Below are 15454 nucleotides of genomic sequence, written 5' to 3' on the forward strand. Positions count from 1 at the left end.
TATATTTTTTTTCTTTCATTCCATTCTTGTGAAGGCTTTGATTAAACTGTAAGGTTGTTTGAATGCTGAAATTGAGCAAGGCATAAAATCTGAATAGGATTTGTGTATTTGGCCTTCTTGTGTCCATGTTTGTCGTCTATCTTTTAGTTGTTTGGAAATATCTGTCTTTGTTCTCTGCTTCCAATGAGAAGATAATCAATACAAAATGAGGCATAATAACTCTTGTTCCCCCATTAATGGACCCAATAATATAGTAAGGCTTGGTCACAGAAAAGGTTGGGGTGACTCATAATTTGGTACCCTTTGTTCAGGGTGTGATCCAAGGCTTAGCAACAATTATGTGAAGCTTCTAAAACAAGCACCCCAACAATGCAAGCAACTTCAGAAATAGAATGAGAAAAAACTGGTTGGTAGAGATGCCCCATGAGACCCACTCACTTGCTCTTTCACACAAACAAACACAGAAAGAAGACAGACAAGAAGGTCCCTTTGGTTTCATGTGTTTGTAAATTAAAGAGACAGCACATGGCATCTTCTCTTCTTATTTTTTCCACTCTTCTTTTGTTCCTCAATTTTGCTCTCTAATCCCATCACTTATCTTATTCTTCATGCCCTTCAACTATTCCTTAATCATACTTCTGTTCTTAAACTTTTTTCTTTAATCTCCTTTTTATGATTGCACTTACATCTTACACAAAATTGGATATTGATATTAGAACTTTTTGTTGTATTCCTCATTTTCTGCAGCTTCAGCAGTTTATTTTCTCCCTGGTTTGGTGTCCCTTTAGGCACTTTGAACCATCAAAAAGAAAAAAAAGAAGGGCATATACAATATTTGGTTTTGTTTGTTAAAAAAGTATAAATGATATATACATATTGATAGTTATAAATGAATTAATATTTTCTTAAGCCATGTTTCTAAACAGTTGCATGTAGCTAGTGTGAATTGGAGCCTGGTGAAATTTCCAATGTTCATCTTTATGTCTCAAATACAGACAAGTGTGTGACACTTTATAGTTATTTTTAAGAGATGCTTCCAGTACTTAGGACAGTAAACCATCTTTATTTTAGGGAAGTGTGCACATGTTCATTAAAGTAACATTTTCCTTAAAATGGTAGAATGTTGTTTGCACATTCACATTCTCAATAGTCAATAAACATGTCTGCTGTTAATTTGAAGCAATGCAACTTTTTTAATTGAGTGCATCAAACATTTTTTATTTCATAAAACTATCATCTCAATTATTGAATTTTGTCGTATAATAAGATTTCTTCTTCACCACTAGAAAACTATATAGTACATATGTTTGGCAAATATAACAGCAAGTAGGATAATGTCAAGTAGCAACATTTACCAAGAAACAAATAGCTCAACAGATCTTTGCACTGTTCTGCAAGATGTGGTCACAAGCAAATTGGAAAAAACCTAAACAGAAAAGAAGGTTCATCAAAATTTACTATGCACTTCAAAATTACTTTCTGATATCTTATAAGATAAAAGACAAATTTTAGCATACGTAATATGCAAGTATGCAGAAACTGTATGTGTTGGACAATTTTTTTTTTTAGTTTAATTTTTCCAAGAGTATATCTAAGTGTTACAAAAGATTTTGTTTTATATGAAAATTAATAAAAATGAGGTGGCATAAATTTGACAAGAAACTATGAAATAGAAAAGTGGGTCATATTCAAAAAAAATTAATTTGATAATTACATAGTTGAAGATATTATTTTATTATTTTTTAACTTTTTTTTTTATCTTTTATCATAAATTTTTCTTTCTATTTTTAACAGTGATAATAGAAAGCAATTTATTGTTGAGTTTTTAATATATAAGAACTATTTATATTATAATTAAAAACATTTGTGTCTTTCATTTATGAAAATCTTTTGTTTCCACCACTTATTTAGTTTCTTTTAAGATTATCTAAACTATTGAGGTATTTTATACGAGGTAATGAACTTTGAGTAATTCCAATAGGATTATTTAATTGGGTCATTTTGAAGTGTTAAGAATCAAAACTAATTTCATTAATTTGAAATGCTTTTATTTAAGTTGAATATGATTATTATAAGTGATAAGTAACAAGCTTCTCTTTCTTAACATAACTACATATTTAAGACAGAGATTCAAAACCATTAATTAAATTAAAATACTTCTATAAAGTAATTTACACATTTAATAAGAATTACTTATGTTTTGATCTACCTAAATATAATCCATCAACGGAAATCATTCATGAACACATTATGATTCTGACTAACCTTATATTTATTTAAACTTAATGTTTTATTTAACAGTACTAAATTTAATCTCTTTTGCATTAATATTGTACGACACATCTGTTAAATGATTATATTTTTAATTACCATTAAAATCTTTAACTGTTTGATAAAATTTAAAAATATCCCCACATTCTTTGATCTGTTGAAATATTAGAACAATTCCTTATTCAAGACAAATAGTTGTAAATTTAATCTTTGTTATATATATATATATATATATATATCTATATATACACTAGAAAATACTAATTTGATAAATAAATATCACTATTTGATATGATTAGAAAAATAAAGTTGCTTGGTTTTGGAAGATAGTGTTTGTTTAAAAAAAACAAAAACTATCACTTTTGCAGTTGTATTTATTAATTATTTATGTTTACAGGTGTATTTATTATTATTATTAGGTAAGTTTGGCAGTGAGAAAAAGGAAAATTGTTTTTTAATAAGTAGAGTATTACACTATTACTCTAACCTCAACATATTTTAATAGTAAGTGAAAGTTGATTGAAAACGAAAAAAGAGGAATTAATTAATTTATATATGAAATGGCGAAAACCCGAGGTTCTTGGCTCCTAAAAAACCGCATCCCCAGCCGTTACCGTACACCATCACACACCCTCCTTCCACTCACTCGCTACTCACTCACACTCATTCTCACTCTCCTACTCTTCTGCTGCTGCTGCTTCTTCTTCATCTTCTTCTTCACCTTCGTTTCAATCACACCTTCTTTTTCGAAATCACATTCTAGGGTTAGGGTTTCCGCATTATGATGTGAAAGGCTAGCACGCCTCGTCGACCATCTCCTCCCAAACCCTCCCCTCCGCCGCGATCTCCGCTTCTCCTACCATGGGAAACTGCTGCAGATCCCCGGCCGCCGTGGCCCGCGAGGACGTCAAATCGAGCTTCTCCAACGCAGACCACCATGGCAAGCGTGGTTCCGGCGCTGAAGCTGTCAAACAGAAGGCGCCGATCACGGTACTCGCCGGTGTGCCCAAGGAGAACATCGAGGACCGCTACCTCGTCGACCGCGAGCTCGGCCGCGGGGAGTTCGGCGTGACTTACCTCTGCATCGACCGCGACACGCGCGAGCTGCTCGCGTGCAAAAGCATATCCAAGAGGAAGCTCAGGACTGCCGTCGACGTCGAGGACGTCCGCCGCGAGGTAGCCATCATGCGACACCTGCCTGAGAGCCCCAGCATCGTGTCACTCCGCGAAGCCTGTGAGGACGACAATGCGGTTCACCTCGTCATGGAGCTCTGCGAGGGCGGCGAGCTCTTCGACCGGATCGTCGCTCGCGGTCACTACACCGAGCGCGCTGCTGCCGCTGTCACTAGGACGATTGTGGAGGTCGTGCAGCTCTGCCACAAGCACGGGGTCATCCACCGCGACCTGAAACCGGAGAATTTCTTGTTTGCAAACAAGAAGGAGAATTCGCCGCTCAAAGCTATTGACTTCGGGCTTTCCATATTCTTCAAGCCAGGTACGGACCGTGAATGAATTTAGATTTCCTTGAGTGCATTGGGCGAGTTTGGTTTGGAATGGGAAGGTATAGTTGAGTTTGTACTTGATTAATGAGGTTATTGTTTGGAAGACTATGTTGGTGTTTCTGATACCTGTGATGGTGTCAGTTTGAATGATTTACTCTATAAACACTCGTACGAGAAGATTTTTTTTTTTTGAATCAAAGGTTAGGGAAACTTAACCTTTTGATGTTAAACCGGAGAGCTTATATAAAAAGTAGTTGAGTGTTATAAGTTGCTTATAGCTTACCGGAGAATATCAATCAATTTATTTCTTTTTCTATTACAATTTTTAAGTATTTATAGAGAAATTTATTCAATCAAGGATTTTGTTTAGTGTACTTGAAGTTGGTACGGTTAGGTTTTGTACCGTCTACATTACATTCTGCGCCTGCAGAAAGGAGAACTAAGATGGTTGTTTTGTTGGTACTCTGTGAACGGCATTTATGTTAATGAGGGTGCTTTGATTAAGTGCCTGGTTATTTATGTTTTCTCTCACGGTGATTGGATTTAACAATGTGATTTTGAGTGAAAGATGAGAGGGCGCATAACAAGTGGTCAATTTGTTGTATAATGTTGAAATTGTGGAGTTTGTTGCAGTAATGGTAGATCAGCTAACTCTAAGTTTGACAGTTGCTTTGTTTGTGTTGGATTAGACCATGGCTATTTCATTTTAGTCCCATTTGTGAATCCTTTTATTTTCCCTTTCTTCTAAACCCTATTGCCAAATGTGGGATGAAGTGTAGGCTTTATTGCAACTGTGCTGGGAGCTGCCACACTTCATTTGGATAAGAAATAAGTACTCTAACACTAAGGTGGTCTTTTTCTGTGGCTTTTGTATGGTTCTGTTCAAACAACACATAGTGATTTTGGTTCTGTTTTCATGGTTATTTTTGAAATATATGAAGGTTACTGGTTGTAGGCTTGGGCTAGTACATCAGGACTAGTAAGTAGTAGTAGGAGCACTAAGTTTATGTATTAGACCACATTACTTCCTATAAATTAAATTCAGGGTTATTAGTTAGTTCTCTCTCTCTCTCTCTCTCTCTCTCGGTTCCTATCTCTTAACACGGTATTAGACCAGTATCATTCTTTATGAAAAAGGAGGTCTTTCTTGTTGTGTTGAGTTCACCAAACTTGGTTGTACTTGTAGATTCGCACATCTGTTTCTAAGTTGGAATTTATTCTCGAAGAAGTGGCTGTTGGTTGAATCTGTTCTGAAATCAGAGTAGAGTCACTTCTGCTTGTGGTGTTTATAGATTCATTAATAATAGATGGTTCTCTTGATGACCTCTGGGTGAGATCTTAACATATCCTGTGTAGAAGTTTTGATTTTCTGTTGACTGGAACACATCCTGTAGGGTATTATTGTAATGTGACAAGTGGCAATATCCCAAAATCTGAGCGCATGTGGACTCTGGAGCATGTGTACTTTCGGACATACTTAATTTTGTGGTGTCTGTGTGTGGTGTGGTGGAGGTGTGTAGATGGAGCTGCCTGACTATGGGTGGAGACTGCCCTGGTGTCATGGGTGGCTATGAAAATGGTGATTGGCTGGAGCTCTGGCAAGTTCAGTTAATATCACTTTTAGATTCAATTTTTACTTGTTGTTTTCTGTCTCAGATTTGGCCTTTTTTCAAGTTCTTTGGATATTTAGGTTATATTAGGGCATTGTGTCAATCAGTGTTTGAGAGAACTTGTCATTGCTGACTGCATTTGTGTTGTCATTGGTGTCAATTTTGGCAATGCAAGAGTGGCAGGACCTTGGGACTTTCTATGCAGTTATGTCTGGCAGTGTGTGGTCAGTGACATGTTCTGCCTAGATTTGGCCTGTAATTGATATATTTGGTTGGTGAACTGCTGCTCTGGTCCTTTTTGGCATGTTTGGTTGTTCTTTCTTTATTTGATTATTTTGTCTATTTGGTATTTCTTTGATTTTTTTAAGCTGTTTGGCGTTGAACTATACCGGTTGAAGGATTGGAGTAATTTTGTGTAGTCTAGCTTGTTAATGATATTCATTTTGAACTTTGAAGACTTTGCACCCTAAGGATTCCCCTTCCCTGGTTCTTTTATGCTTTTGGATGGTGTGGTACCTGTGACACTGTTTTGGAGATCAATTGGGAGGTTGAGAAACTGCTGAAGGGAAAGGCCTAAGACTCCAGAAACCATCTCATTTTCTTGTGATGTGTAGTATGGAGACGCCAGGAGCTTTCCTGCCAATTACACTGCCATGTTTTGTGATTTGGTGGCGTTGTAGGGTTAGGGATGTGTACTGCTTTTCCTATTTTTGTTATGGAGACCAGATGCTGCTCTTTGTTTTTGGCTTATGTGTTATAACTTGTATCAAGCTTAATGCTTAGTAAGAAGTAGCTTGAGGGAAGTGCTCTTTACTTTGGTGCCTAACCTAATTAGTCATATAAATAAAACATTAGGTTATTCTTTTAGTGTAACGCATTATATCTTACCAATAATATTCAGTTTTATTATAGTTATTATTTTGTTTCTTGCTTTCTCTCCTTCCCTAACGATAAGCCTGTAATTCTTGACAGTTATAACTTATAAACTTGAAAAGGGCATGTAATACGAAATCCATTTGGCATATTTAGCTCAAATTATACATTACCTGTTTGTCAATCTTTAAGAAAGATTTTATTTAGGCATTAAGGATGCTCTCTCTGCGATCACAATTGGACACAGTAGTGGATCATGTTGCACTTCAGTTACTAAGAGGGTGTCTGATATGTTTTCTTATTTTCATTTTTTCATTAAAATGACTATAATACCAAGTTATGTTCATTTTGATTTCTATTTCAAAATTTTGGAAGGAAATGCTGAAACAATCAAATATTGGGTTGTTTGGTTTCAATTCTTTAAAATAATATATTATAAATAAACAAACCTATCTCTTCCGATTGTCTTTTTATCTGCAACAAGGAATTTCTCTTCCAGTTGAAAGAGGTCCACATCATCCCGCTTCCTCCATTTCCCTTTTCTTCCAAACAGAGGACCCTTTTCCCAATGCTTACCTTCTTGGTTTTGTGAAAGCACTATGGTGCCACATTGTATCAGAGTATCTTTTAGGGTGTTTTGCCAATGGTGAGTGGATTGGTGCAGGAATTTCAACAAATATGAATTTGTGTAGTGGTGCACTGTTGCTTCCTTTACTCATCTTTGTATGTCCACCAACAAAGTTCAGGAGAGGGTCTTGTCCTATATTTCCACATTTCCAAAAAGAAGTCTAATTGGTGAAGGAATTTCAACAAATATGAATTTGTGTAGTGGTGCACTGCTGCTTCCTTTACTCATCTTTGTAGGTCCACCAACAAAGTTCAGGAGAGGGTCTTGTCCTATATTTTCACATTTCCAAAAAGAAGTCTAATTAAATTAACTTTTGGGTTCGAATGTGATTATGTTCTGTAATTTGTTCAATTGTCTGCAAAAATGTTGCACAATTTTTCTCCATTATATTGCTGTCTCATTTGACGTGTTAAAATAATACTAATTTCTAAGACGATACAAGATAAAACCTACTTTATTTGTTATTGTAATGGGGACATGCTGTAAATGAAAACAAAAACAATTTTAACGCCCTTTAATGTTGGCTTACTTTCTTAGGAAACACACACCCTGTTTGTATAGAGCAGCACTATATAGAGTATAGACATTAATCTTAGGGTTGACCATACATCATCTCTTGTTAACAGTTTACCGTCATATGGCACATTTTATTGCTATCTACTCATGTTTCAATGTGTGTATTTTATTTTTCATTCTTGCCATATCTGACTTATTTTCTATAATCTATTGTGGTAATATAAAAATTTCCAGGCGAGAGGTTCTCAGAAATTGTTGGAAGTCCATATTATATGGCGCCAGAAGTTCTCAAGCGGAATTATGGACCAGAAATAGATATATGGAGTGCAGGAGTAATTCTCTACATCTTACTGTGTGGTGTTCCCCCGTTTTGGGCTGGTATAAGTCGTTATATTCTTACAATACTCCTTATGTATGCCTTCTTTTTTATGTGCATTAGCGTCTATAAGCATTCACGTGCTAATACTTGCATGCTTAGACTTTTTGTTCTTTTTCTAAGGTTTGTGACACATACTAATTTTTTCTGGCAAGGTTTTAATCTGCTAGTTGTATTTTCTTTTGGTTCAAGCATATCATGAGTTTTGTGCTTTTTTAGCTTAGATCTTTTTATTATTTCATCAGCTCGTAAAAGTTCTTCTTATTTTCTTTCCTTGATGTTGATCCTATGCAGAATCTGAGCAAGGAGTTGCACAGGCCATTCTTCGAGGACTTATAGATTTCAAAAGGGAACCTTGGCCAAGTATTTCTGAAGGTGCTAAAAGTCTTGTTAGGCAAATGTTAGAACCAGACCCTAAGCTTCGATTAACTGCCAAACAAGTGCTTGGTATGTTTATCTCCTTCCATGTTCATTTCATATTACTTTTAAGAGCATTTTTAAAATCTCAATTAAATGTCAAAAGTTTTAGCACATGTATGATTATGAAATCAAGTGAAGAAAAAAATTTGGTGGAACCTATCTCCTTTAATGGGAAATCAATGCATATCTCATTAATTGATTCTACAATAAATCAAGACTATAGAATGAAATTAGCAGTTAATATATTTGGAAGTGATCCTTGTTTCTTATAATTAGGACCAAAAATTTGTTCTATATATACGACGAAAGGTAGTATAAATATGGGAAAATGTTCCAAGTTCTATTAATATATTATTGTTTGTCTCTCTTCCTCGCTCTATACCTCCCATAATTTCAACATGGTATTATAATGGTGTCATCCTTTGTGAACTGTCCTGTCACCACCACTGTCCAGGTCCCTAAAGTTTGGAGTACTAATTTAATTGCATGATTCTTCCTTCAAGTTAATTGTCAGTCCCCTTGCATTTTCACTCCCTTTTACGGTGATGTTCCTTCTAGTAAGTTCATCTAGCTTTGTGTCAGGATCCAATTGCAAGGTATGAGTCCCTCATGGAAGCATGAGATTCTGGTGTGGGTTTTATAAGGCCTTGGACTCTCTACTACAATAGCTAGGTTTTTTGTTGTGGTCCTCCCAAGGTTCTTATTCTTTGATATTAAAGTTGGTTGTTGATGTTTCGGCAAAGGCTACCTGTGGAGAATTCTTACTAGTGAAAGGTTTTGACCAATGAGAAATTTGAGTGAGTGAAATATTGTAGAATCTGAGCCATCAAGATGTTGGCACTTAAAGGAAGTCCTATGATGGGCTTGGATATTATGAGATGCTGAGGTCCCTCATCAAGTAGTCTGAGATGCTTGGTGGAATATTTAACTACGTGATTCTCCCCCCTTAACAACTAGTTTTAAGGCTGGTTTCCCCAATTGTTTTGGTGCTAATCAATTGGTATCACTCCTGCTTCCTTCTTCAACTTAGCCTCTATTTTCTGACACATTTCTGACAGTTCTTTGGGTGTCATGTCCTCTTTCTGGCAATTTCTCAATTGTTATTTATTTTGGTCATCTCCTTCATTGATTTGTTCTACCATCATCAGGACGTGTTTGGTATCTTAGATAATATCAACTCAATCTCAGTTAATATCTTAACCCCTTAATTTCAACATAAACGTTACTTCTTCTAAGTATGTTGATGACTTTTCAGAACAGATAACAAGTTTCATCTTTTTTTTCTTGCCTTGCAGAGCATCCCTGGCTCCAAAATGCTAAGAAGGCTCCTAATGTTCCACTTGGAGATGTTGTCAAGTCAAGGCTTAAGCAATTTTCAATGATGAACAGATTCAAAAGAAAAGCCCTTAGGGTTAGTTCGTGACATTTCTGGTGATAAGTGATAACTTAAGCTATTGCTTGTATAACTTGTCAGATCTAAGATTGCACATTTGAAAACAGGTCATTGCTGATTTCTTATCCAATGAAGAAGTTGAAGACATCAAAGATATGTTCAAGAAGATGGATAATGATAATGACGGCATTGTTTCCATAGAAGAACTGAAAGCTGGATTTCGAAACTTTGGGTCTCAACTTGCTGAGTCTGAAATTCAGTTGCTTATTGAAGCTGTAAGTATGGCTAATTTCCCCTTGTTCCTCTAAATTATTGTGACTGAACACTAATGTTGTTACTTGTTACCTGCCACATCATAAATTGGCCAACAAAAGTTTATATTGTCAATTGAAATCCATGGGGTACAATTGTTATATATTTTCCATTACAATTTTGGTTGGGTTTGTTCAGTTACATTTTGAACCGGACAAAATATTTTAGCTTTAAATTGTTCTTGTTTTGTATTTTAATCATTGTATGTTGATAACAGGTAGATAGTAATGGTAAGGGAACGCTAGACTACGGAGAATTTGTTGCTGTTTCCCTTCATTTAAAAAGGATGGCTAATGACGAGCATCTTCGTAAGGCCTTCTCCTATTTTGACAAAGATGGGAATGGATATATTGAACCAGATGAGCTACGGAATGCCTTGATGGAAGATGGAGCAGATGATTGTACAGATGTAGCAAATGATATTTTCCTAGAAGTAGACACGGATAAGGTGATATTCGGGAGTTATTTCTTTAGATATGGTATTGATTAGGGAATTGTACCCTCAAATTCTTGAATAATTGCAGGATGGACGTATCAGCTACGATGAATTTGTTGCTATGATGAAAACTGGAACGGATTGGAGAAAGGCATCAAGGCATTATTCACGTGGGAGATTCAATAGCTTGAGCTTAAAGTTGATGAAAGACGGTTCTTTAAACTTAGGAAATGAGTAGTTGTCTGAGTGTTTGCCTATATTCAATCTGGCTTTCCAAATAGTGTAATATTCCTCCTACAATATGGACTTGGCTTCTTTGTGATGATTATTTGGTTCCACTTTTAGAAGGGTTCCTTTCCACCTGGTGCTGTGCGAGTTACGAAGGATTGGGTGCGCCAATTATACACGCACTTTGTTACTTGTGTAAAACATGGTGCCTTGGAGCCACTGGTGTGACATGACATGTATGATTCCACTCGTTTTAACCACTCCTGCCTTCTCTTCTGGTGTGACAATGTTGAATCAAAACTGTTTAGTGCAGTCAGAATATGTTTATCAAAGTGCGAATATCTTGTAGTTCGAATTCTGGACTGTTTTGGTCATTCTATCCCTCCTACCTTTGTTTTCTCCAAGCTGCTTACTCTGGGATATTGCTTGTCTCGTAGCATCAGCTTGTAAGATATTCTGATTCTGGCACTGTGCAGACATGGAACCGTTGCTGTTGAATTTGTGGGTACACTGTGTTGGCTAGGAAATACAAGTTGTATCGTTAGACCTGCTCTGTGAATGCAACTGCGTAGGGAATAGGAAGACCATTAAAACAATTAGAGCAAAAATTGTGGGAAGCATGTTTTACCAATGCATTTGCAACACTCTTGTGTCACTGAAGTCTTTCCAGAGTTTAGGGTTTTTAAGCTATCCTTCATTAAGAGAGGCTTATCTAAAGATCTTCAGGTGTTTCATCCATAGCAACGATAACCTCTGTAATGGGCCTAAAAGATTTTAACTTTAATGTCACAGTATTATATTTCATATTCACATTTTAGTTTTTGCTTTTCCGTTTGCACCTACCTTTAAACCCCTTCTTCCCATTTTTTAATTTATAATGAATTAAGCCAGTAAATTAAGAAATGCTTATAAATTAATTGACTTGTGACATTTTAGAAACTGTTAACTTCTCCATAAATCGATAATAACTTTATGTTCTTGATTTTACTATATTTGAATTTCAGTTTTGTATGTGAACTCTAATCACATTTTAATGTTAATGTATTTATAATTTATATCTATAATAACTAATTGGGTAAATAGATGGTTTAGTACAATCGTTTATGTAATTTGTTTTCAGTAAAATAGAAAGAACAATATTGATGTATTTGTTTTTAGTAGAATTAAAAAAACAACAGTTTTAATGCAAAATAGGTATTGATATGTTTTTTTTTAGTAGTACAATTTATTAAGAAAAATTAAGTTAATGTGAAATTAAGAATTATTATATTATAAAAATTAATAAAAAAATATACTAATTCCTTTGTATCGGTTTTTTTATACTCATTCTTTTACTCTCAGAAAATTATAAGTGCTCTTATTGTAGAATTATAATATTATAAAACTTAATGAAAAAAAATTATAATTATTTTTTATGTGTATAATTTTTATAGCTTCAATATAAATTTTAATAATTACTTTTTTATTACAATTCTTTTTTTATTCTAGTAAGAAGAAAAGAGAGACGGGCCTAATAAACACCTGTGCTTTATTACAAGGAAAACAAAAACATTACAAGAATAACCATCAAATTAAAGAATTTGACATGCTTCGTTAAGCACGACTAAATAACCATATTAGCACTAAACTATGGACAGTTTGGTTTTGCTTATTTTTTTCTTAAAAGTGTTTTTATGATATAAACAGACTTTTAATTTCTTTTTACAAGTATTTGTCTTACTTGTTTATTTTAAAAATAGACGGTTATAAACTTATTTTGATAAACAAATCTCATCTGCTTTTAATAAGTGATATTTTTGCAAAATATTAGGTAAAGGTAGGTGTTCTTTAAGCATAATTGACTAAGATTAATGTAGTTAATTCTGATGTATACCTTTTTTTTCCCAAGTTCAATGTTTAATAACCAATATCTTTAGACCTAAAAAACCTTCTTATGTATATCTAATAAATTAAACATGAACGAATTCAGCGTATGGTTGTAGTCTTGAGTCAAAATAATTGTAGCCACCAAATAATTAGGGATAGGGCACCTCAAAACTTATCTTAATCTTCAGGTTAACTAAAACATAGTGGCCACCACATCCAAAACTCACCGTCCTACGAAAAATATTAATACAAGAAGAAATTATATTTTTTAAATACTATTTCCATCATAGTTTTTTTTATTCTTAAACACGTTTATAAACTACTCTTAATCTTAATTTTTAAATATATGGATTTTATTTAAAAATCAAGCAAATTTCACAATTAATCTTCTACAGTTCTCATCTTTCCTGTTCTGTCATCTTTTCCATTTTTATATATATTATATTTTGATATTATTTCTAATTAAAATTAAAGTAAAGTTATTTTTTTGTTCGACTATTATATTTAAAAAAGTAAAGTTAGTTTTTAAAGTCAACTATTTTGCATCGTGAGTGTATGATGCATGCTAAGAAAACTAGTCATTAAGGTAATCTATTTTCTAGATTAACATAAACCACTGGCTTCTGGTTAGCTCTATTGCGCAACAAAAGATTCGAAATTTAAAGTTGGATTAAAGTAATTATAAAATTTTAAAGTAAATAATTTGTTTGGTTAATATCGAATAAAAAGATTTTTTCTAAATGTCGTAAAGACATTTTGATTCCATTTTTAAATTATAATTAGAGCTGGATAATAATGAAAAAGTTCGTTTAAAATTTTATTGGTAAATTTGTAGTGTGAGTTTTGTTTAAGAAATCAAATATTTTTTTTTCTATTTTCTATTGGTTATGAACTATTTAATAGATGTAAATGAGTCTAAAAATCTAAATATATCTAAATTATTATTTATTATAATTATTGTACTAAGTTAACCTTCTCATTTTTTATTTTAACAAGCTTTTACATCTAAGCTACCAGGACTTCGGTCGTACTCCAATAACCTAAATATTAAATGAATTAAGCATCCAACCAGTAAAGTTCTAAGGTTTTAATTAATTAATTATAGTAGCAAGCATATGCTATAAAGATTATGTATCTATAAAGGGTGAGGGATCCCGATTGTACCTTTGACTGGACGTACAATTGTTGATGTGTTGGTGATCTCCTAATTACTTCAAGTCTCTTTCTTCAAATGTTGATGCTTGGTTGGTCGGGGGTTACCTGCAAAAGGTACTTCGCGCTCAAGTAAATGTTATGATTTGAGTGTGTTCTAGTTAAAAATGAGAAAAACGTAATCCTAATGCCAAGAATCCTCAACATGTAGAGTCCACTTGGAATCCTCCTGCTCAATCGGTCGAGGGCTGAGCTTAGCTGTAAAATCAGCTAAAGCTTGTGATATAATTGGCCCTCTAGGTTGATATTGAATATAGAATTCTGATAATTTCACCGCCCATCCTATTATTCGTCCATCCAAATCTGGTTTTGCCAGTATCTTCATTATGGGATAGTCGGTTCTTACTATAATGCGATGATTATGAAAATACATACTAATTCGTCGTGCGATTATTACCAAGGCCAAGGCGACCTTCTCAATCATCTAGTACGGACTTCGGCATCGTGGAGTACTCGGCTGATGAAGTAGACTTGGTCTTTCTTCTTTCTCCACCTCTTGAACCAATACTGATTTGTTTGCGTCTTACTAGACAACAAGGTAGATATTTATAGGTTTCTTGGCATTCGGCTTTTGTATGACTGGGGGAGATGCCAAGAAAGCTTTCAACTGAAGGAATATTCCTTTGTATTCGCCTGTTCATTGAAATTTAGATGCCTTTTGTAACAATTGTATGATGGGCTTAGCCTTTTCTGCAAGTTTTGGCACGAATATGGAAATTGCAGTAAGTCGGTCGATCAGCCACTAAATTTCCTTAACATTTTCGGGGTTTTGCATTGTAGTGATTGTCGTACATTTCTCGGGGTTTGCTTCTATGCCACGATGAGTTAGCATGGAGCCTAAGAACTTTGCTCATTCCACTCCGAACGTACAATTGTCGGGATTAAGCCTCATGCCATGGTTGCGAAGGGCTTGAAATACATCTTGTAAGTCTTTAATATAAATGTTCACATGAGTAAGATTTGATGACAATGTTGTCCACATAAACATCAACATTTCGTCCAAGCATGTCCTTGAAGATGTAGTCCATCAGCCGTACGTAGGTGGCCCCAACATTTTTGAGGCCGAATGGCATGACCTCATAATAAAAATTATTGGAGTTAGTCATAAAAGCTGTTTTTTCTTTGTCTCTTGGATGCATATGGATTTGATTGTATCCTAGTATGCATCTAGAAAACTCAGGATAGTGTGACATGCTGCTTCGTCTATGAGCCGATCAATGTTCGCCAAGGGATAAGAGTCTTTAGGGCATGCTTTGTTAAGATCAATGTAATCTACACACATCCTCCACTTACCATTTGATTTCTTGACCATGACCACGTTGACCAACCATGTTGTATAATGTGCTTTTCTGATGAAGCCGACCTTCATTAATTGCCCAGTTTCTTCTCGTGGCATCGCGCTTTTCTTCGCCCATCTTTTGTTTTTTCTGAGCTACTGACCTGACCTCTTTGTAAATGGAGAGGCGATGTGTAATGATATCCGGGCTTACCATGGACATATCAACAGTTGTCTAAGCAAATAGGTATGCATTATCAATGAAAGTTTGACTTACCAATATGTTGTCGTCCGGTTTCAAAGACGTTCTAATATGCGTCTTATGTTCATCATATCGAATGGGGCATAGGACAAAGGTCCTCGCCTAGCTCCATTCGTGCTTCGTCAAGCCGAGGGTCTAAGTTAACGAGTGCGACCATGTGTTCTCCAGTTCTTTTGTCATGGGAATGCCTCTCGGTCGATTCCCTATATGCGAATGATTGCCCCCTCCTTTCACGAGACCAACCGTGTGGTGAGTATGCATCTAGAAAACTCA

The 15454-nt window shown here is 34.9% G+C and overlaps 1 protein-coding gene across 1 annotated transcript; it reads left to right on the top strand.

Moving 5' to 3' along the window:
• Window positions 1-2801: 2801 nt before the first annotated feature.
• On the top strand, window positions 2802-11375 carry LOC137823715 (calcium-dependent protein kinase 13). Its single transcript, XM_068628950.1, has 7 exons — window positions 2802-3766; window positions 7635-7778; window positions 8071-8223; window positions 9492-9607; window positions 9697-9864; window positions 10119-10349; window positions 10426-11375. The coding sequence occupies exons 1-7, from the start codon at window positions 3133-3135 to the stop codon at window positions 10573-10575; spliced, it is 1596 nt and encodes a 531-aa protein (XP_068485051.1). The 5' UTR covers window positions 2802-3132; the 3' UTR covers window positions 10576-11375.
• The last annotated feature ends 4079 nt before the right edge of the window (window positions 11376-15454 follow it).

Source organism: Phaseolus vulgaris, chromosome 8 (assembly GCF_000499845.2).
Source record: "Phaseolus vulgaris cultivar G19833 chromosome 8, P. vulgaris v2.0, whole genome shotgun sequence".
Lineage (NCBI taxonomy): Eukaryota > Viridiplantae > Streptophyta > Magnoliopsida > Fabales > Fabaceae > Phaseolus > Phaseolus vulgaris.

Excerpts from the sequence above, each read along its gene's own strand:
- LOC137823715 (XM_068628950.1), top strand. The coding sequence starts at position 3,133 with ATGGGAAACTGCTGCAGATCCCCGGCCGCCGTGGCCCGCGAGGACGTC. Across the intron at positions 3,767-7,634 it reads TTCCATATTCTTCAAGCCAG|GCGAGAGGTTCTCAGAAATT; the intron begins GTACGGACCGTG and ends AAAAATTTCCAG. Across the intron at positions 10,350-10,425 it reads TAGAAGTAGACACGGATAAG|GATGGACGTATCAGCTACGA; the intron begins GTGATATTCGGG and ends GAATAATTGCAG.